The following is a 24,905-nucleotide window of genomic DNA, read 5'->3' as shown; positions in this document are numbered from 1 at the left end:
TATTCCCCCTGCTATAGGGGACGGATTATTGTGTTTGTGTTAGCATTTGCATGGGTTCTCAAATGGAAAGCATTTTGAAATGCAGCACCTTGTCTCAAACTTCCAATTTCTACCTCCAGTCTGCACTTAAGCCCTTCTGTCCACACTGTTCGATAGGGTATTCAGCATTTTTATCTCACCTCAAAGGGACAGTATTATGTAAAATTTACTTTTTGGAGCTTTACATCATGTTATGATGTTAGTCTCTCATCAAAAACATACATGTAAGGAGCTTTGCCCTGATTCATTCATGCATATTTTAGAAATCTTTAATGTCCAGTGGCAACCATTAAGCTCTGCAAAAGGCTTGAGTGGATGAAGCACCGCCTTCGAGGCACAGCTCCTCCTCAGAGCTGCAGTTTTCAGGCATTTGCCTCACAGAGCAGGCCTCCCCCATGACTCCTTTGCTCAGCTCTCAGACTCGCCAGCAGCAATTACCAAACACCTGGTGGAACTGTGCATCTGCTGAGCTCATCTGACCTACTTCTCAGTGCATTGAACGGAGTTCTTAAAGCAACAGAGGCCCAATTTCAAGGCGTTACATCAGGAAGAAAAATTTCTTTTAAGTCATATTTGATATATATAGCATTTCATAACAACTGAAGGTAACTTTAGGTACTTGTCCACTGGCAATTCGCACTCTAAGCAATTAATGTGCGGTTTAGTTCTAAACCAGTGGTGTCTCCCTTGGATCTGTTTCTAACTATTGTGGTTGAGCATGCAGCAGAGTGGTCAACTCTGCTGATGTTTGCAGCGACATCCAGCAATGAAGAACCTGGAGGTTGTGGTTCTAATTTACCCACATAAACCCAGATATTTAATTTTGTCTTATATTATTTCATTGCTGGCCCAAACAGAAATATAAAGACTCAGATCAGCTGATTATTTTTTGCTATATGTGTAAATATAATTACATTTTGTCACTATTGTTTTGGTGTGCAACTTTTTTGGATTTATGTAATGTAGTCAAAATACGTAAATAAATAGCCAAACCTGAACTTTATTCAAAAACAAAAATACAAATGAAAAATAAAATTCACATCACACCAAGCTAATATTAGGTAGTTTGGTGTATCACAGCGGTCGGTGCAAAACTGCAGCTCTGACAAGAATGCTGACCACAGCGGAATCGTTTCTCTCTTCTTTATTGCTGCCTGTTTCTCAGACACGAGCTGCTTACAGGTCTGCTACATCACAGTCCAAAACTTAACGCATCTGTTCCTTCCACTGACCATAATTACGCTCCTCCGCACTGAGCAGCTCCCTGAAAGCAGACAGCATGTCTGCAATCCACAGCTAAACAAGAATGTTGTGTGGAGTTTTCTGTGAAATAATCATAAGCAATCAATGAATGCAGTCAGCTGTCAATCAAATTGCTTCCACACAGTATTCGTGTGGCTAGTGCTATCCCTAAAGTAGGTACACAAATCTGATGACAGCCATGCAGAACTACAATGGATCTGCTAATGAAAAATGAATCCGGCCGAGGCGGACCGGGACTGTACCAGTTAGAGGCGTTCTAGTGGAAAAGCGCCTATTATACTATAAAATGCCACTATGTGCCTAGAAAACACATAATACTGAGCGAAAGAAATCTTGTTTTGGGTACAACAGAACCTTTTCAAGGAATATTTCCTATATTGAAAAATTATGAAGCAGCACCAATAAACAGCAAAACGTCATTAAATTCTGCACAGGGTTGAAAATAAGGGGCACAGACAGCAATATTTAAGGCTCAAGCATGGCTCCAGTAATAGAAGGTAAAAATTTTATTAGGATGTGCAAGCTGGGTTTGCCCTGAGAGAGGAAACTTGCAGTAAATAAGAGCTAACAATCAAACCTGTGCCATTGTCACAGTTTGATGAATGATACAAAACACAGAACCAGTTGAAAATGAAGAAAAATAAATGTTTAATGAAAAATCAGCATCAATATGCCATTACTACTGTGGTGACAACTAATGTTGATTAACTTTTAAAATTCTGTGTTAATTAATTACGTTTTAAGCATAATTAATTGATATAATGATCAAAACCAATACTATTAATTGCAGGTCGTTTAGGGCTTCAGACCATTAAGTTCAGATGAAAAATGATTGTTGCTATTTCCTAACATATTAAAAATGTTGTTTTAAAATCCTGTTGAAAAATAATCTCCAAAAAATTAACATCCATGAGACAAAAGTACAGCTAGAATATGTAAACATATTTAATCTGTGATATTGACTTTTAGTAAACAATGTGGGAAACATCTACCACATAGTTTAGCAAAACAAAATTAGAGGTGAAGTTTTAGACATTCATAAAAAAATGGGTGTTGAGCACATAAGCAAACAATTCAAACACAACTTTAGGTTTTAACTGAGAAAAATGTCCTATTTGCAGCATGTACGCTGAAAAAGAAAATGAACAGAGCAAATAGAAAGAAGACAGGCTGTAAAGAAAGCCAAAGACAATGCCAACAATGGAGAAAAAAAACAAACACCAAGAAAACAGAGAGACAGACTCAGATTAAACAGACGGAGAGAAAAAAAAATGGACAAGACACTCACAGACAAGCAGAAGGAACATGCAGGTGCTGTCGCCGCATTTGGAGAGACCAACAGAAGCAAATGCATGCCAATCACCATGTTTGCTTTGAAGAAAACAAGTGCTTCTTTCGAAAAGAGTTTAAACGTTCTAATGTGCACAACAAGAAATGCTTTTGTATTACTTTGATAAGGATTTTAAGAGATAATTAAGGTATATCAAGGTATGTACTGTATATCCACTTATATTTAGATCTCAGAGTCTTTCTTTTGAGGTAATCTGCAGAAATATGGGATAAAAAGTATATTTAATACTGAAAATGAAACAAGGACTAATTACCCCTGGGTTTTGTCAGTTAAAACATAGCATTAAGGTGGAGCTTTCTAACATGTTTATCTTCAAGTTATTCTTCTCATCATTTCACTTACTGTGCCCAGCAGTCTGGCTGCTATGAATGAAAGATAATCTGATAATCGTGTTACCATTTATTTACAGTTGAGCAGAGAGAATATTGCCCAGCAGGCCAATAGAAGGCCTTACAAGTGAGGTGCCACAGATCCACAGATTTAGACTGAAATTTACTCATCTAATGCTCAAGTGACATTATAACTGTACAGTTTGTTTGGAAAGTTTGCTCTTATCAACAGAATCGTTCACTCTCACTTTTGTGGAGAGCTTAAGTATTTTTGAAGGAAAATTAATGAGTCAGAGAAACATATTTTTATTTAACCCTTTCATGCATAGTGGTCACTACAGTGGACAGCTATCTAAAAGCCATTTTCTTGTGCTTCCTGTGGATTTTTATGTTATAAATGCACACAGACCACTGAAGTGGACACTAATGCATCATAAAATATACCATCAACTACTGGCCATCAGCTGCAAATGCAAGAAATTATTTTTGTTAAATACAATATGGCCGACAGACAAAAAAGCATGAGAACCGACCCGGTCCCTCCTTCTACTGTAGACGACTCTTGCAAGTAAAAAAAATATTGTGACATCAGATAACCCCTAAGGAACAATACTACTGATGTATTTTTCAAATAACAACTTTGTATTTGGACAAAATTACAATTGATCACATAAAAATAAAAAATTAAAAAAAAATTATTTTTACAAAAAAATGTTCCTACCTTTTTTATGACTTAAGAAAAGAATTTTAAAAAATGGAAAAAAAATTCTGACACAAAGGATCATAATTCATGCATCAGAGGGTTAAAATAACTACAGATCAGCTGGGGACACTGCACTTTCTTTGAAAGCAAAAAAATATGACAAATTTGTTTAACTTAAAAGATAGAATTGCAGTTGTGCGATTCTTGTGTACACGCTCCTCACACCCTCCCCTCTCTACTACGCTACAGCTTCTTCCCGACAGCAGAGTTTGTCATTGACACTAAGCTAGTTAGTATGGGCACTGATGATGACAGATAAACAGTTTTCCTGTAACAGTAGGTTGCTTCTCCACCATTAGAACATTGAGCAGCACATACATGAGAATGATTGACAGCACAAAAATAATCCTCCTGGCTCTGATTGGTTGTTTCTGACCAGGAGTGATACATTTCTGAAGATAGTAAAGTAGCATGGAAGGAGGTGGAAGTGCTTGATGTTTTCACTGATTATCTAATCTCAATCCATACCGTCACATCAGTGGGATTTTTAACAAATATGTAAAAAAGAAAACATTTTTTTTTAATAAATGTTACTTTCTGCACATTTAAAGAAAGTCAGTCAGTGAAATGAGCGATCAAGCAGTTCAGATCACATTTCTTAGAGGCTGCAGTAAGGAGCCATTTTACTCACAGAATTGCACCACAGATCATATCAAAGACAAATAATTTGTGAAAAGAAAAGGCTCTGTGTTTTGATAAAAGCCAACTCTAGAAGACACTGTTGGATGGTCTCACCTTGTCTCTGACAAGGTGTTGTCATGCACATATGGTGTGAACTCCCTTTAGGAGCAACAGAGTGGGAAGAGCATAGAGATTGGAAATTGCTTTTGTGCCACCAAGTAATGAAGTTGTGAGAAATGACAATGACTTTGTAAGCTACCAAGGCCAATCAGGGGGGACAGTGGTGGGACAGAGAGTCTGTTGTTAAAGAATCGTCTCAATAGTTCTGTCATAATTATTGTGACAGGTTGCATTGCATGGCACTGATTGGACAAGTGTGTTAGACTCTATTGCTACCCCAACATCTGCACACCATTCCACAGCCATTAGTGTCAATGGGAATATGAGAAATCTGTCACAGTGCAAATAAGACTACCATCTGCCTCCAAAAGAAACATGTGTCTGGTTTACAAACTGCTGAATAAAACTTCAATAAGTTCTTGGAACGGTTGACATATTATTATTCCTGGTACAAGTAAAAAAAGAAGTATGGTTAAGACATATATGCTGTGATATATACTAAATCAGTTAAAATATACATATATATATATACAGTATACTGTATATACTGTATATATATATATATATATATATACATATATATATATATATATATATATATATATATATGTATATATATATATATATAAACAGTGAATAGGAAACAGTGATTAGTCAGCAACAAATTTTTCACTTGCCTTTTTTTAATATAGATGCTTAAAAGACTTTAAACGTAGCATTCAATCTGAACTTAAATTCCACGCTCATTTACAAAATAAAGCATATATAGTAAGGAAGACAATAATTTGGGAAGAAACAGAGAAATGTTTTACCAAATTGAGATCTCTGAAAATGTACTGCTTTCTGTGATCAGAAAGGCGACCTGACCCTAACTGAGTAATTGTAGGTGTCTAAACATAGCCATGACTTTATCAGAAGGGTGCCAGAGCAGAAAATACTCCTGTGGGTTTCTGTGGAAGGTGCTAACAGATCCCCGACATTGTTTACTCTGCTGAAATGAAAGCCAATGTGTGATAGGTGCTATCACTTTGTTTATCTGTTGGCAAGTGTGAATTTAATAAGACCTGGTGAAGTGGTGGGGAATAAGCAAAGAAATATACTGGAGTCTGGTGAGGATTTAAATCCCTTTTCCTAAAAAAAAAATAAATAAAACATCTAACATGTATTCTGCTGACATCATACTAGCTGTTCAAACTGTGTTTTGAGACATTATAATGTCATAAGCATATTCAAAATGAAAAATATGCTATGTAACAATGTAAAATTCTCAATGTTTTAGATATTTGGACAGCAGCTGCTTACTTTGGTCAAAATCAGTTAAAATCAACTTCATCTGTGAGTGTGCAGCACTGTGCGGGAGCACGGTCAAAATCTAACACCAGCTCTTAAATTGTGCATGACTTTATGCACATTTCAATCATTATAGACCTTCAGTTCAGCAGAGTGGTCTAAGTCTACAAGCTTACTAGATTACATACTGATTAAAAAAATAATAATGTTTAGATTTTAAAGTAGGACATTTTTGAGAATTTTGTTACTGATTTCTCAAGAGAAAAGCTGTTGTACTTTTGAACAGAGTGTGTGATTAATTGCTGACAATTTCACAGAACAGTTAATAACCCTACTGAAGATCATGACAAGCATGTAAAGAGATGTAAACCATCTGCACTGCGAGCCCTCTTGTGTGTAAATGTTCATATGAGCCGATGTCATTTGGTTCAAACAGGTTGATCAGGGACTAGTAAGTTGATTTTATCACCTAAAGCATGTCTTAAAGGATTTCTAACTAATGCTAAAACCACATTTAAAGCAGGGAATCCTGGCACTCCCATTTGTTCTCCAAGGTGGGAACATTTGGATAGCTAGACCTTACAGAAGGAAAGAGAAGTGTTATAAGAGACTGACCACTTTACAGAACTGCATTGTGTTTCTAAAACAGAAATGGGTCTGGCTTGAAGGAACTGAAGGAACATCACATAAAGTGTGTGACATCGCTTACATCTGTAAATTTGGGTTTAATTTGATGCTCTGTGGCTTCATAAACTAATATGGGTCTGAAGGCTCTCATACAGAGACCTAATGCAGCACATTACAAAACTGAATGTTAAATGGTTTTTGCAAGTAGGCTATTGAAATAGCAAAATATTACATAACATTTGCAGAGACTATTTGTATGAAAAACTGTTCTTCAGGTGTCATTGCCAATAATCTGTGATTGTGATCCTGTCACAATAACATTGGAAAGATGTTTCTTCTTTTTACTGTCTATTTCAGTCATGTCACAAATTGTGTTGTGTAGGCCACTGAAACTATGTTTAGTTATAAGTTTTTAGTGACTGAATCTAGATGTCACCTTTATCAACACCTGTTTGTTCATATGCTGGGACTAGTCAAACAATCCATGGTATTCATAAATCAGATGTGGAAGCAATATTTTCAAGTTTTACTCCCAGATCTACACCAGTTTTTAATACATGAGTATTTTTGTGAACACAGACACATTTACAAATGAATGTAGATTGCATTAATATATACAGTATGTTTTACTTAAGAACTGAATGAGAGATCTTTCCATTTGTTACACATAAACTCTCAATTCATGTTGTATTAAATTGTTTAATAATATACTTATAGTAGATCAATTTCATCATATCATAATAAAAAATATATCACAGATTTTATGGAATAATGCATAGAGGAGATTTGCAGGGAGCAAACTGAGTATGAGTCACAGACAGGGCAAAGGATTCAATGCAATGTGTCAACTGAAGTAACACACTCTGTATATTTTGATGAGACATGCTTCTTTCTGTGCTTCTCTGCAAACTTTGCGTGCCTCAGCTCAGCATCTTAAAAGTAAAATGCAGCCAAGACAATTCCAGAGGGGCCACACTAAAATCAGCTCCTGTCAAATCAATGAATCCCTGAGACTGGCAGATTAATCCACATGTGAGCAGCTGTTCCTCAATAAAACAACACAGTGGTACTTGGTAGGCCACTGTGACCCACACCAGTCAGCTCAAGTGTCGCTATTTGCACAGGTCCAGGGACTGCCCACTGATCTACCCTGACATGCACCTTGTTATGTAGTGGATCTGGAGCATGGCTTGGCACTGTTTCTTTAATTCACAAAGACAAGTGCAAACACGTTAAAAGCCAAACACGTGCTGTATGACGAGGCACTGTGAGCCACCATCCCCCCCGTCTTCTCTGGTGGGTCACAGTGCCGTCATACACTGCATTGTTATCCTTCTGCCATGGTGTCTCCTGGATTAAAGCATAGCACTCACCCTATGTCCATCTGACTCTAAAGGTCTGCAGCCCAGCCTGAATGTCAGTGGCAAACACGTCTCTCGTGGCTGCCAAGAAAGCTCTGGACAAATGTCACAACACCAGCACTGACAGCTTCCTCTAAGTGGTTGTTAAATAAAGATGTGGTGCCATACACTTTAAATCAAGGTGCAAAAAATGAATTTATGAGAGTGCAGTAGGCAGTTTCAGTCAGATGAACTGACATATTTTCACAAGTGGATAAGTCACATGGGGAAAAAACTTACTTTCATGTTATATTTCCTCAATTTCTGACAATTTCTCATCTTTTTCTTTGGTTCAAAATGTCCTCCCACTCAGCATCAAGCTGACTGGATCTGTAACTTTCTGAATTTTCAGTTTGAAACAGAATCTACGGTACTATGCACTGTATAGAGACACATAGAGCACATTTTTCTTTTCATTATCATTTCATATCATTTTCTTCAATTCCAGACCACATGCTGTCTTTCATTTTTCCCGAACATCCTGCAGTTCACCACAGATCAAAATCTTTTAATTAAAAAGGACATCTTTGGCGCAGCACATTTCCCGATGACGTGCCAACCTTTTTGAGCCAGTTGCCATCTGCCATCACAGCAACGTGGCTGAGGCCTTATCCCCTGCAAGCTGTGTGAGCTGTGAGCCATCAAGAGGGAAGTAGGCAGTCAAAAAGAGAGACATGGAAAGAGGGGCGGGGGGTTCGTCTGGTGCATTTGTATCAGTGGGCCCTAGGTGACAAACATGAACTATGCAATAGGTCATTTAATCTGCCCTGAAAAATCTGGCAAAAAACAACAAAAAAAAGTCAACTGTGAATACCAAACAATGTAGGAATGAGTTTATGTTGTCAATTTATTTAAAGCTCAAATTTCTCAAATTCCTGTGGGCACCTTCTTATGTAGCTTTAACCATTTTTAAACCGGCAGCTGTGATGTTTTCCAAACGGAAGACATTTTGATAAAGAAAACAAACAGACTTAAAACAATTTGATTTAATTGTTTTCAGTCTAAAATTCCCAACTAGAGACCATAACTGCTTGTTTTTCCCTGCTAATGTTCATCTCCTCTTCAGTGTTTTTAAAATGTGGTCAGAAGTTGGTAGAAAAGTTTTTTTTTTCCTTACGCTGCATCTAACCTAAAAGTAACTTAGAATAATTTCAAAAAGTCATAACAACTCTGACATCACATTCCCATGAATGAATTTAAAAGTCTTCTTAAAAATAGTTCAACTGGAGAGTATAACTGGTATTCTTAAAACTCTTTTCAATTATTTTAAGAAGTCTTAATTTTATGCCCTGTTCTTGTATGTTTTTTTATTTAATTTGTCTTTTTATGATGTTTGAACTATCCATACTTTTTAATTATTTTTGTTTTGCATACTGTGTGTTGGTATGTCTCTTTGCTAAGTATCGCTCAAAGAAATAAATTTGACCTTATCTTATTAAACTTTGAGTTTTTCATCAGCAGTAATTATAATTATATAATATCCCTTTGGGATTAATAAAAAAATATTTTAATTTATCACGATTGTCTGTCTTTCTTTCTGTCTATAAGTCATGCTACTTGCAGTGTGTGTTCCTGGTGCTCTGACTCCAAGGAATCCCAATAAAATATCAGTAAGTTGTCAAAGAGCTCTTTGGAAATCCCATTATTAGTGAAGGTTACTTGAAAGTGTTGAAGTGAAGTGACACTTGTTGTACCGGTCACTGAGGAAGAGCTGAAGAAGATATCTGTGAGTTTCCTGCTCTGTCTGCCTCTGCAGTCAGTGAACAGAACACAATGATGTTTTCACTGCTGCTGTGAAGCTGCTGTTGAGGAGACCAATTTTGGTTTGCAGTTGTACTGGGGGTGTTTCAAAGTATCCCACTTATTTTCTTTGATTCAAGCACAGTCTGCTACTCAAAGAGATACCTGTTGCAACTTTCAAACAAACAAAAATAAAGAAATATTTTCAAAAAAGCTTGGGTAAAAAGGCCATCTAAACCTAAACTGTGGGGCTTCTCGCAGCTCCTGTAAAATTACCATGAACTGCAGTGGGTGGGCAGATGTCTACAGAAAAGGAAAACAAGTCAAGTGCCTGCAGAGTCAGTAATGTTCCAATAAACTTGTTCATGGATTGAGCACAAATCTTTGAAAACAGTGAACAGAACAATAATGTTTTTAAGCAGTGTCATTTAACAATGCTCTGTTTGGAGTTAATGAAAGATTTACACTAGATTGTTAGTCAAAACTTTGGATATTTCATGGAGAAAGAGAAACAGCGATTTCCCTCGAGGCAGAGAAAATGTTAATTGTTTCCTGAGTGTTGTGTACAGGCAGCAGAAATGCAGTTCAGCTTTGTGAGGACCTCTATTGTTAAATACCTAAAGTGATATTAAATAAAGGCACCTGCTTCGGGAAATCAGTCATGCAAAATGCCGATCATGTAAGCAAAGAAAACAGGAGAGAATAAAATGCATGCCAGCAATAGCATAACTCATATGTCAATGTTTAAGTTACAGCAAATTTATTTCAGACAAAATATGATAAAAACAAGAAAAAGTTCAAGCTGGAACTGTGAACCTAGTCCAAAATATTTGTGTGGTGAACTATGAAAATGAATCAAATCCTTTCTATCTGGCTGAATTAAAGAAAAAAAAAATTTCATAGCTGAACTGGCACATGGCTTGTTATACAACACCAGAGACTTACTGTCAGATATCTAGCAGCGAGGTAATTTCATGACTGGACTTATTGCACAGATGGCATCTTATCATGGTGCCACACTGTAATGCATTGAGCTTCTGAGAGCAACCCATTCTTTCACCAGAGTTTGTAGAAACCATCTGCATGTCTAGGTTCAGAAGCGTAAACACTTGTGGGCACAGAAATAAAGAAACAACTAAAGAAATGATTTTGAAGGGAGAGCCAATACTTCTGGAAATATTGTATATACATATAATCTACAGACAGCAGTGATTCATCATCTGCTTCAGCTTTTTCATTAAACAAATCAAAGTAAAACAAATTAACATATTTAATTTTAAAGTTTAGTTTAAGTGGATTTCATTAAGTGGATTCCCTTAATTTAAATTGAAGCGCAAACATATTGGCAGTCTATAATACATCTGTGAAACCAACATCACAGCTGAGTGCTAAATGCATGTTGCTATTCTAGCCTAGAAGTAGTTTCATAAAAAGCTAAAGGAGACATCAAGGAAAATTGTGGAAACCACACTAACCCAATGATGATGTTTCTCACATGCCAACAAACGGATCAGTAAGCACAATATTCATAGGTAAATGTGTAAAGATTAGAAATTGCCTTGAAGCTTAATTTGAAATCGTCTGACAGTTTGTGCTTGAAAATGAGTGTATAATAAGATCAACATGCACCATAAGTCGTCAGGGAAAACAAATCCCTCTGTGCAAAATATCCCTCTCGCCTCCGTCATCATGACTAAACATGCACAAAAGACTAGGCCAACTTCCCATGTGCATGGAGAGTGAACGATAAGTGCTCTAAATGCCTGAACTTTAAATCGTTCAAAAGGTCCAAATCCCTGCAATCTACTCTAAGCAGGTCCTAATGTGGCTGGACTGTGTTTTAAGTACATCCAGGATAAAACTCTTAATGGTCATCATAAACTGTAAGCCAGAGAGATTCTCCTCTTAATCCAGGATCAAGGTTCAGGAAACTGTTCAGTGCAAGATGAGTGAAATCCCATTTTATGGAGGGATGTCTCTCCTATTTTGGCTGTAGTGTACAGAGAGCTGTCTGCTAGCAATAATTATGTATGGCTCATCATTGTCAGTGCATCATTCTGTTCCAAAGTAATGTGAAGAACTGAAATGACAGATGATTAAAAGCAGCCATTTCATGGGAGGGAAAAAAATTAACATTTTGTCATTTTAACTTGTTCAGTTTGAATAGTAAGATAGTAAATAACTCAGACTGTTGGGATTAAACCTTAACAGTGACTTGTTAGGGTCATACAAACTGGGTAGTGCATGGTATTCGACACACCACATTACATCTCTACATATTGGAAAAAGATGAAAATACCTTTTCTTAGACTGTTCTTCATTTTCCGGTCTTTTAGTCAAGGATATTGTTCTCTTTTACCTTTCGGATAAAATCAAAAGGAAATTGAAATTCTTCACATTCACTCAGCATACCACAGCCATGTCTTCTGATGTTACATTTAGTATAACCTAATTTCCGGGAAATAAATTATCTAAATGTATATACTCTGACAATCTTTAATATGAAAAGCTCTTTGTATCCATTATGAGTCATGACCTAAAAAAGTAATTTAAGTAAAGGCAAATGACTCCACATAAAGGTGATAAGGCAAACCGCATGTTGCACTGTATCTCTCCACTACTGTCTTGATAAGCTGCACGATTAGTCTTTTCCCATGGTAGTAATGAAAACAATGATATATTCAGTAAAAAAAAAAGCTTAAGATTTACCTCCACCTCGTTTTGTACATACATGTTTATAGTTTTATTTTTACAATAACATTGAGCTGTCTATTCTATCTTTCCCCCCACCCCATAAACCTAGATAGTTTTTATACCCAAAACTGATAAAATAAAGCAAAAAAAAAAAATTGGACCTTATTAACATTTGTAGTGGGGATCTGTAAAAGCTTACAATTTATTCATTTTAGTGTATTCCAAGACTGATTAAAAAATATACACTAAAATTAAAATCAGCCTTTAATTTTAATGTATTCATGGCTAAGTCCACCTAGATTATTTTTTAGAAATAATGTTTTTATAAAAAGCACAATATTCACTCCCCAGAGCATGACAGCAAAATTGGCCCACAGCATATCCTTCAACCCATTTAATGGGTATTAGGTACTTGTAAAATTATTCATCCTATCTTTCCCAGCCAGGACTGTTTGTTGTCAGAAATATAATTTTTAGTCTTGTCTAACCAGCACATAGTTTCAGCTTTAACCCCAAACATAATTAGACTCTACATGTTTACAAATGTGACGGAGGACCAAAAATACTTCTTTCTGCCATATCTAATGAATAAATGGTCAAGATCTAAATGACATTTAGTTGATTCCACCACTGTCTAATTGTAACATATACTTTTCCACAAAAATGATGACAAAAATTATTTAATTTATTCACTAAGATCCAACATGAGGTCATATGCCAAGCACTGCATTATGAAATTACAGTAAATTAGCAATTCTCATTTGTGACTGGCCATGACAAAACCAGAAAATCTCAGGAGTGTTTTGAGTTACTTACAGATTCTGAAAGTTTGGATTTTAAGCTTTTTAATGATGTCAAACACATAGAAATCAATAATAAAATGAAGATGTTTTTTCCACTCCCAAAACAGCTCGGATTTACTCCATGAAAAAGCTAAATTCAAACACAAAGTTTACCTTTTTTTAAAACATCCAAAACATAATCTTAGAGTGTTTTTTTCATAAATTCAACTAACATGTTTTGCAAAAAAAATTAAAATCACAATTTTCTCAGAAATAATTTTTTTATGTTGTATCTTTTTACTCAGTTTCTGCTCTGGTGACAGGTTCCTACTTTTTTCATGACACGTCACATAATGTCTGTGAAGGACATAAAAAAAATCTCATTGCCTTTCAATGAAGATTCCAAATACTTTGGTGGTATTTCAACCACAAGCTAAATTTCATTTGTTCCCGGAGACATGAAATGTATTTTTAATGACAGGACAAAGACTGGCTATGTTTGAAAGAAGACTATTTCATGTCAGTCAACTTCTCATGTTGAGTTTACTGGAGGTCCATCTGTCTGACAATTTCCTACGGTACCACACTGCTTCCTGGAAGCACCTAATAATTGATGAGAACACACCTGATTCAGAATGGCAGTGGGCTTTAGTTGTAGTAGGTGGTGAGTGTGGAGTTGCCCAGTTTATGTTCATTTTTCTCAACGTTTCACTGTCAGTGAAGTTAATAGCAGCTCAGTATAGGACAAAAGAGAATTGAAGATTATCAAAAATGAGAGATTAATTATGGAAGAGGTTTAGAAAAAATCTAATGGCTTTTTTAATTTTTACAATAACAAGCAACTAACACATTCAAAGGTTCATACGTGTTTAAAAGTTGCTTGAATCACAGATCTCTTGGTGTAAGATATGTGGTATAATGCATGAATTCTCTGTAAGGCCTGTGAACCTTTTCACTTTTTATTATGCTGATTGTAATATTAAGAATTTAACTGAAGAGTTTTTCTCATGTGGCTTTTATTATACATCTATGGAATCCTGTGTATTCAATTCTACCACAAAGAATCGAGTCTCAACTCTAGAAATGTTTTCATGTTTATTAAACATCTGTCTATTTTCAGATCAAAAGTTTTTCCACCAAATTTAAACTAATTTCTTTATCACATTTTACATCTAATTTACCTCTGTGCACTTTTACTCTGGTTTGTAGTTTTGTCTATTATTCTCTTCTCTTTATTTTATTCCCCCTTTTGCATTGAAATAAAGAGTAGGCTTGGAGCCAAGAGGCAGTCAAAAATTTATTGTATTTCTCCTGCTGATTAGAAACCGCTTTAAAGCCTAATATTTGATTTTGTGGAAGTTTTTTAGAGTTTTAAGAAATTTGAGTATACAATGAGAAAAGAGAGCTTATTTAAAAAGTGATAAAAACCTGTTTAATCAACAGTTGAAAGAAAGTATTATGGTGTAACAAAGGTTTTTAAAACTTCTCAATTTGAAGTTTTACGTATTTACATTTCCTACAATTTAATCATGTCCAATATGAAGAATACAAAACTACATGTTGGACATTATGGTCCAAACTTTATACCAATGCAACTTTTGATAACAAAACAACCTTGGTTTAACTGAGGCACACAAGTGTGACTAAAGGAGCAACAAGTTAGCAGCAGACTTTTCAGTCCAGTAATTTGCGAGGTGGAGACTCCATGGACTGGAGTTGTTTGAGCAAGATCTTCAATTGAGTTGAGATTTAAAGAATTTGGAAGCCAGTTCAACACCTCAACCGTACTGATGTGGCGTGTCACATCAGCACGTTTGCTGATGTGACAAGATTATGCCATCTTAATAAAAGACAATGCCACCATCTGAGAATACTGTTTCTGCCTAGACTGGTCAGCAGCTACAGAGTCTCATGTATAACAAACTACAATAAACTGTGGGTTAAATCACCTTATCGAAGAATCAAGTGCTTCCTTAGTTATTTTAATGACAGTAACTTGTCTTCTAGATGACTCTCAATAAACATTGTCTCTGGTTCTCTCCTGTTCTCTATTAGATTCATTGTAATGTATAGTTGCAACAGTAGAATACGCTACAAGACAACAAGCTTAGAAGATTCTCCTACCAAGTCATTTAGTCATCACAATTTGGCCTTTTATGAATTTTCACATGTCTTTGTACTTCTAAAACATCAATTATGAAGACAAAATATCCCCTTGCTTCCTAATGTATTACACCGATTAACAGGTACCATGATTAAGAGACTTTCAGTGTTATACATTTTATTTGTCAGTGGTCATTATGTTTTGCTTGATTGGTGTATATAGTATGAGTAGCTATAAGCATACAAAATATAACATGTCAGGAATTCTGTGCATATTTTAAAAAATGAGTGTTTTGGAGGTAAGAAATCTCATTGGATATGCACTTTAATCTCTTTTTTACAAAGCTTTGCTCTCTGTGGGTGATTTTGAGGTTTTATACAGCAAATTATGTGGAAATAATTCTACATATAGAAAATAGGCCACCCACATCTGAAGATCTGAAGCGTTCAAAAACATTTCATTTTTACCTCTTAATAAGATAAAAGCTGATTTTAAAGGAGTGTAACATAAAGAGCAAAGAAGAGGAAGACAAGTGCATTGTAGAGAGCATGAGAGAGAGAAGATGGTTCAATGTATGATACTTGAGAAAAGAGAATTTGAATACCTCCCTCATTTATTTGCAAGTGTCCAATGTATTTAGTCTTAACAACATCTAAAGCAGCTGAAAACATCTTCCTGCCAATTATTGGGACCATATTTTAACTATATGCACTGCAGCTCAAAGAATAGATCAACCTGTGCCTCAGTTTATGGTTTCTTTTAACATGATCTGTTTTCTTAGCTGGTATTTATTCTACTCAAAGAAAAGAAAGAATTAAAGTATTTGTGTTGGCAACACTGGCCTTCTCTAAGAGAGTAAGCATCACTCTTCTGCACTTAATTGTCATGTGCTACACAACAGTCTTCACTGAGAATTTACTGAATACTAATAGCTAAAGTCACAATAAATAAAGAAACCTTTATTTAGACATTTCAGTTCAAACCATCATGTGGAAAATGACCTCAGCCCTTAGAGTGCGAAAAAAGTTGAGTTAAAATAACTTAAGCTGAATAAACTTCAGGTCAATTGAAAACAATACATTAGAGAATAGCAGAAGATTTTAAGCAGACAAAAACACTCACAAACGTTTACAGTAGCTAGGAGATGTAAAATTTTCCTCACCTTGGCGACCCTGTTGGCAACCTCACGACCCACCGTTAGCCCTTGGACAAATGTCCGTGCAGCAATGAATGCTCTGGTGACCTGAGCCTTCAGCTTCCTGGGCACGTCTCCAAAGGGCTTTAGTTGATCTGTGTATTTGGTGACACACTCCAGGTAGTCGTCTGTGAAGTGATACTGGGAGTTAAGCAACTGGAACATGCGTTCCAGCAGCCTGGACCAGAAGTCATTCAACATCTCCTCCAAGTTGACGTTGCCCCCCGTGTAATAGCGCTTTAGTTCAGTGAATAGGTCCTGGAACACCTCAGAGTTCTGCATATACAGCTTCCCGTATGTCTTTGTAAACATACTGTTGAGAGATTTTTCAGAGTTGTCCAACAGCTCCAAGAAAAACTCTAGATGGATAAAGGGTTTGGGAAAAGGGGGTAGAGACGAAAAAGGCATTTAGCTCATTAATCAGATATTTACATCACCTGTTTAACTTAAAAATAGGTGCATGAGTAGAATCCACTAAAGCTACTTTCCTGGCCTATTATTTGACTTAATGGCACCTTTTAGGATCCTGTCTGCATCTACAGTAGCAATATAAAGCAACCAAATATAGGTACTTGATTATGTGAAAGTCAGTGCAGAGCATTAATAATTTAATAGTAGAAATAATGGGCCACAAGAACCATGAATGATTAATGTAAAGGTTCTGATTGCACACTGTAACAAAATATTCATAAGTTTTGGATGCGGACACCAGTATACATTATCATCCCGAATACCCACCATTGCTCCCAGATGCAATAATTTTGCTTTAAAACAGAGACTTTTAACCAATAATTTAGAACTGAATAATGCTGAACTGGGGCTTTATTTTCTTAGAATCACTTGAGGACTCCAGTATGACATTTTTTAAAGGAAGAAGTCCATCTGCTTTCTTTTAATCATTATGTTTGACAGAGATTTGAGCTTGTTGAAAACACACATAAATTTGATTTTTCAACATATAATAATAAAAGAATAAATATTGAGTTGGTTCAGTGTTTGAAATTTGGAGGCCCAGCAATCATCTTGAACTTACTGCAAGTGTTGCTAAAACCGTCCATTAATCATTTTTGCAGTGTGGCAGGGAACATTTTTGTTTCTACAAGAGGCCACTACAATCATGGACAACTATTCTGAAGAGGGAACCAAGCAAGTATGCAACACTGTTTATTGTACAGTCAAGAAAGTCTGAATAGACATACTGTAAATATGAAAAAAAATGCATAGAGATACATTTTTCTATTTGTTGGTAAAGCAATAAGAGTCAAGACAGTCTTTAAGGAATGACTTTTTTTCTTGTTGTTTTACTGGAGGTTGGTCAGATTCATTTTAACCTCTTTCGACAAACTAATTGTCTTTTTTTGACTGGCATTTTTAAACTAGTTTAAATTCACTTCAATTTGTTTCAAATTAATCTTGTACGAGAATGTCCTCCGTCTTTGTCATTCTTTGTGTCACTCTTGCTAAAATACTGGAAATACTGTATATTTAACCTAAACTATGAGACTCACATAATCAAATCGGGCAAGAGATAAATCAGCTTTCTCAACAAAAGACAAAAATTCAGCACAACCAACAAAGGTAAACTGAGAACCAAGACTTGAGACAATATATTGTACATTTTGAGTATGATTATATCATTTAACATGCACATTCAGTAGTTTCATCAATTGTCTTAATGTACAATCAACAACACATTTTTTTTAACAAACTTCAAATAAATTTATGCACGGACACTTCTATCTGTTCAATAAATGTGCCTCAGTTGTTTATTGTGTGGAGGGAGTTCTTGTAAATGTGACGTGCATAAAGAAATCAAGACCTAAGTTTTCCCTGCAGTACATAATGGAAAGCATCACATTTGCCCTGGCAACGTGATTTCTCTCCATATTACATCTCGGCCATATTTTTTTTATATAAACCTGGCCATCACCATGGAGCTACAGAAAATGTGATTCATCAGGCCATATCAACTTGTTGTTTTCCTGTTTATATCTAATACTAATCTAGTTGTGGGTGCTTTAAACAAAGGAACAAAAAAATAGATCAGTGTGGGCATCGTGTGTGGCCTAATGTTACACCATCTCAACACGATGTATTTTAAAAGCTTTCTACCACAATCAGTATCAGCAGAGACCTGCATTAGCTCTTCTGTTGAACTGCACAGCCGAGCATCAATACCCGCATCCTAAAAAATTAAGCAGTTCCCTGTTCAAACTATAAACTTAGTTTTTAAAAAGCAAATTGGAATCATTTATCTTCAATAACTTCAGGCATACATGCTGAAATGCTCAAGAGTGATAATACTATTTAAACACTTTAAACAAAATTATACCGTTTTCTTTGTCACATCTGCTTACGTTGCTTTCTTCCATGTAAGCTCTTGCTCTCCTGAGTATTAAATCAGCCAACAAAGAAAAAAAAAGAAAGGAAAAAAGAGAGAATTAACAGGGGAGTCTCACTGAAGCCTGGCTAATAGGATCCCATGTTCCTAAGCAAAAAGGCGTAAATGTTGGGAAGATCATAACACATTTCTCCAAGCACAAATGTCAAACATTCCCCCACCCATCCTTGTAAACAAACATGCTGCAAATGTTTCACGTGTCAGGCTTGCTAATAAACCATCAGAGGAGCTCTTCTCCTGGCTGCCTGGCTGACATTTCTGTGCTCTGTAAATAATAGCAGTCCTGACTTGAAATGTTGGTCATGTCTGATTGAGTAAACACGTTTCCCAGCATGATTAAATCGTACAAAGAATCCTCTTCAAGTATAACTTGTTTTTTTGTGAAATAATGTTGTATGTCATTAACTGCTATATTTAATTAGGGCACTTATAATACACTTTAAATTAAGGTAAAATCAATTAAATTAACAGGCAAACAACAATTTCTTTAGTTATTTTCATTTTTAACAACAAATGTCACTAGCATATGTAATTAGCAATCACATCCAAATTCTTCCCAAACAAAATCCAACTCCTTATAAAAGCTTCATGATACAGAACAAAAAACGAAAAAAATAAATCTTCATATAATTGTTTCTTGCATTTAAATTGCTATTGATCTAACTGTGTGTCTATGAAAGCAAACTAAATGTTGAAGCGCAAGTGAGAGTGTCTGAGGAGGAGCATGTTTAAATAACCCACCGGCCACACCAAGAGGGCTAATCCAAACACTTTATGAAAGCTGTGTTCACTTGAAATACTTGAAATATTTTAGATATTTAACTGCTCTTGTCATGTTTTACAAAGTCCTAAACCTCAAGCGTGAATGTCGAAAAAAAACGTTCTAAGCTAATTTGACCAAAGAATTAAATTCACAACACTTTTAAGAAGATTGTACTAAAATTATCATCTGAACATTCCTTTTGATAAAATCTTTGTCACCTTTTCTCTTTTCTTTCGACTGAATTGGCACAGCAGGTCCCACACCTACAACAGCAAAGGGACTATTCCCCAGTCATTCATTCTACTTTCTTTGCAGCTGAATGACCTGCCATTACACCAACATTAGTTTAAATATTAAGAGCCCACAGGGCCTTTTTTCATTCCATTTTTTCAATTAGATCTGAATCAAGGACATGTAATCCCCTGTGTATTGGTAACGTAAAATTCTATCCTTGTTACCATTTAAACGGCTCTAAAGATAGGAAGGGAACATGGCATCACAAAACTCATTGGCTCTGTAGGCTGCACGTGTAATGTGTCACACTGTAAAGTGTAATAGAGTTATTTATCACTTTACAGACAATGCAGAATTGTACAAAGCAATAAAAGTTGCCCTTCGGTTATTCAATTTGTATGCGTTCTGGACTTCTGCCAAGTCTTTTTCAGTTTATTGACTGCTTTAACAGCCCACTCCCAAGATTTTAATGCAAAATCTGCAAAGACAATATAGCGTTGAAAAGGTGTCTTCTAAAATTATAAATCAGAACCAGCAATTGTCAAACTACATTTTAAATTATTACCTCATCCCTCATCCGCATAAATGTTTGCTGATGTTTTTGTTTAAATTTTTTTTTTTTAATTATTATTTCTGGTCATGTTTGCCGTCAAGGTTTGTTACCTGGAAAACACAATCCTGATAGTTTCAAATAGCGGCAGAAGCTTTCCAACTCATGCAGAGTGATTTGCTTTCCACAGGCCAAAGTACATATTTTGCGAGGGAATTATCATTCAGAAGTATTGACCTTGGATAACATTCAGCTGCTCAGCCTTCTGGGTGTTAATAATTGGAAACATGTCAATAGAGGGCTTTATTCTCACTGACAATACATTAGAAAATAATTCCCCCCTAAATCTCCTGAGTAAAGAAGGTTGTATAAATCAAAGGCTGAAATATATGGTGGTTTAACAATATAATATTATCAAAAAACTGAGGGTATGCAGATAAGAGGCTTTTCATTTTGGAACTTCGTTTCTGTGACACAAATATAGGGGAAAGTGGGAAAAGATGAACCATTTTTCATATTTATATCTCTACATCAAGGCAACCTTTGCTTGGTCACTACTTATATATCCGCATATATTTCAGGATGTTGTGCAATAAAATATACTAATATTGCAATGAATTTTTTACATTATGCCTCTAATAAAAGGTTGTTTCTCATAAAAATACTACTGTAAGTCCCATTAAAGATGCTAAATGTTCTGAAATTATTTCAATAACGAAATCCAGAATATTTTATTGAGTGTAGACTTTGAACTGCACTTATGTAAATTGCTTTAACATAAGAAAATACAATAAAATGTGAATTTCTAAATAAAATTGAAGGTCAGTAAACGTGCAAATAATATCATTTTATTTCCACATTTTTGCTATGTATGGATGCTTGATATTTTCTTCAAAGAAAGTTTTATTTTTCTTTTTAGTTGCCACATCAATGTTGCTGTTAATATTCTTCTCATCAACTTGAATCATTTTGATACATCAGCTCCTTACTTTTCTAATAAAAGAAACCATAAAAGGTGTGGTAAAATGAGTCTTTGTGTAAGTGGCAATCATAATTGAGACTGGACCTCATAATTTTCCTGTTGCATGTAAAATATGCGCAGTGTATTCATACCCTTGAAGTAATTCTGAGCGTGAAGAATCCATTTTCTCTGGGAACCGTGCAAAGTGCTCCTTTGATATCTGTCCTAATTACTGTAAATAATTATTATGATTAATAAAGGTGACCCTTTTGTTGCACTGATAATAACACTTTATCCACAAAAGAAAACATGCCCTCACCCATTAATTTTACTTTGCCCTCTTTACAAAGGCAGTCACTCATTTCTTCTGGCCTAAAGCAATGGAAACTCTCATTGCAAGTATGGTAATTAAGAGCAATTTTCAATTAATGGTCCAAGAATCTCGAATGGCCAGCGGGTAGTTATTGTACAAAGCAAATATTATTAAATTTTGTAAGTTATGCACTGGTAATTTTATCTCTTTTTAAAAGCAAAATAGATTTTTAGCGGTCAATACAAAAACTAAAAGACGTTGCTTCTCTGAAAGAAAGAAAAAATTTATAATAAATTGGAAAATGGTTCATTTAATCATTATTTTCTAAAAAAAAATAAGGGTTTAGTTTTGTATTCAGCTGAAATACTTTAATGAGAAATTTTACAGAGTTGAACAAGAGACAAATATGATTTCAAACTCGTCTTTTTCTAATGGGGATTTTCACAAGCAAAAAATTAAAAGTTTGTATTAGTGTTAGCATCAATGTTCTTCTAGCTTAAATTTTGTGTAGACACAATTTTACTGATCAGTTCAATTAGGCCAATTATTTGCAAAATTTATAAGACACATTATTTAACTACTTACAGTATTTGTCTTCAGTAACTATTGTCATAGACACCAGTTTCATGAAAACTGTACACTGATTTTATAAACACACTGATACTGTAAAACACACTTTGACTTTAAAAGTGGACTAACATATTGTGATGTATTAATATTAAATCACACCAGCGCTTTCAGGCTGTTGTTTACATTTCACATGGAGACAGAATGCTTTGCAACCTAGCTCTTGGGCTATTTGTAAAAAAATATTTTGACATGTGCTTTTCTGTTTCTTTTTAATTTTTAATATCTGTCACTAACGCCTTTCTTTCAAATCAAATATAAACATTCAACAACAGGAGCAATATGTGTACAATCAAATATTTCAGTTTTAGTTCTCCCGTGGTCAGGTTGAAATGTTATCTTTGAATTTGTATGTATCTGCTCCACCTCAGTCCTGTCGGTCTCATTGCTGCTCCTCTGCTTTCTCCAATTTTTTATGAAATGTCCCTTCCAATATTTATTACGTTTCAAGATAAAGCTACAACAAATAATTCTTATAGATGTAATGGTCATAATTAGGCATCGGACAGTTCAAACATACCATGTTTTTTAAAAAAGTTAGTTTCAAAACCTCTTCAGTCTTTTATCAGACTGTCTTATGAAAGATCCTTTTCATAAGATGCAGGAAAAGTGTCAGAGTGACTGGTACTTTCACTGATTGGATGGTAAGAGTAATGCAGGGTGGTCTCTCCCCCACCTGTTGCTGTGCATCAGCAGTCATATGGTTGAAAGAAATAATTTGGACTAACCTGTAGTGGTAATGCTCTATTTGACCGAGATCTTTAAATTCTGTTTATATTCTGTACAAAATCTTAACTTGAAAACTGCTATGTTATAATTGAACATTTTTACTTTATTCTGTGTTTAGATCAAAATAAATAAATGTCATAGGTCACATATTATATTTTCAGTATAATACTGTTGTGTATTATATATGCATTCATGTATGTATTCATTTTCTTCAGTAGACCATGGTTCTGTATTGCATAACAGTTTTCTATGTGATGAAATTTTGTTAACAGGATTTTGAAACAGAATGACACTCTTCTTATTACTAGTTATAAAAGTTAGCTCTAGCACTAAACACACATTTCTGAAATCAAAGACATACAAACTTTTTATCAATTCAACAAGTCCATGGAGAACAACTAAATATTTTGTTTCTGACATTGTAGAACAAGAAAGTAAGATATAGCAGGTGATAAACAGTTTTTATTTATTTAGTTGTTTTTCTGCATTAAGCAATTTCAGCATCAATAGCATAAGAAAAGTCTTGGTCATAATAGGTTCAATGTACTATTTGAACTTCTCCAAAACGTTAACATGTAGATAAATAACAAGAGTAATTTGTGTTATGCTTGTTATTTGAACATTCTGAGCAGTTTACTTGCCTGATTTGTTTAAAATTCAGAAACATCTGTTTTCATTTGTATCCCTGTTGGAGTTGATGATTCACAATCATCAATTAAGAAAAGATGTGACAGCAGGGACCTAATTATGACATGAATTAACATATCCTAATGAGGCAGGATGCGGAAGAAGGTATTAGTCAGTGGATCCCACCCGTATCTATAATTAAAAGGACCACCCGGTTGTGATGAAAGAAACAAACAAAAAAAAGTAAAAGCAGGTGCCAGAATTCAAACAGTCTGGGAAAAATATCTTACAAGAGATCACAAAGGTGGCAAATAACTATTAAAATAGTCAAGGACATAAGCAAAAGGTTTTTAATAAAAACACCAAAGGTGAGGCACAGGGTTTAAATGTAAATAATTTTGGTCATAGAGGATGATTATAAAATATGAAAAAAAAAATGTCACTTTGAATGTGATACAACTATTTAATTTCAATATTATTGCTTCCTCAGGTGACTGTGAAGGACAGTCATCTTATCTGTCGTACCTCTTCTTTGGTATTCAGACAGTATTCTGAAAACCTTAGCATTTGTTTTATCTTTCAGTATCACTCAATCCCACAAAGATCCAAAAAGGACAAAGAAGCAAGTTCATGAAAATGTCTTTTGAGAGTTTAGACTGATGGAACATGGAGTACTAGATTTGTTGAAACAGAGAAAAACACACTCTGACATAGCCAGCTCTGTTTTCACTGTGGTATTGTTCACCTTTTACTGACCTATGCAGACACTTAGGTTTTTATCACAACGGAGGGCAGCACAGACACCCGCTCATTCCCTGACCCAGACAGTTTTCTTTTTAAAACACTTGTACTGACAGGAGCCTTGAGTTGTTTATACTGAATATTTTGTGTTGATAGTGAAGTTTTGTATCACAGTACACAGTGTGCAACTTTGTGAGCTCGTGATCCCTTCTTCATCTGACCATGATTTCACTTTTTCTGTTGCTTAAAGTGTTGAAAAGCATCTCAGTGGCGTGTAACTTTGACATGTGCCACCTCCCCGAACATTACAGTAGAGCCTGCACATGTCCTGGAGTGAATCTTTTTCTGTAGTCCTTTTGCAAAAAATGCTTTAGAATTAGTGCGGATGTGGTATTAAATGTGTTAAAATCTGCATCTTATGCTGAATTTTTTTTTTGTTTTGCACCAGGAAAGAAAAGGGATAGATATTGATTAAAGTGAATGGCAGGTTTTGTATTATTTTTCATTTATCATAATTAAATTCACTTTATTCCATAAATGAGAGCACCGAAAGCCTTGATCCCAGCGTAATATTGCTCCACATTGATGGCAATGTATTTTCACAGACATTGTGTGCTGGGAGACAGAGCACAGAGCCAGCG

General features: G+C 35.2%; 1 protein-coding gene across 2 annotated transcripts in view; it reads right to left on the bottom strand.

The window, feature by feature from the left end:
• Positions 1–24,905, bottom strand: part of LOC116718713 (glypican-6-like) — a 160,295-nt gene that overhangs the window by 71,624 nt on the left and 63,766 nt on the right. For both annotated transcript variants that reach the window (XM_032560916.1, XM_032560915.1), the window contains exon 3: positions 16,286–16,677. In XM_032560916.1, the coding sequence (XP_032416807.1) occupies positions 16,286–16,677 (392 nt within the window). The remainder of the gene's footprint in view (positions 1–16,285; positions 16,678–24,905) is intronic.

Source organism: Xiphophorus hellerii, chromosome 4, assembly GCF_003331165.1.
Source record: "Xiphophorus hellerii strain 12219 chromosome 4, Xiphophorus_hellerii-4.1, whole genome shotgun sequence".
NCBI classification, from domain to species: domain Eukaryota; kingdom Metazoa; phylum Chordata; class Actinopteri; order Cyprinodontiformes; family Poeciliidae; genus Xiphophorus; species Xiphophorus hellerii.
The sequence above is the reverse complement of the archived record's forward strand: the minus strand, read 5'-3'. Positions and strand labels throughout refer to the sequence as shown.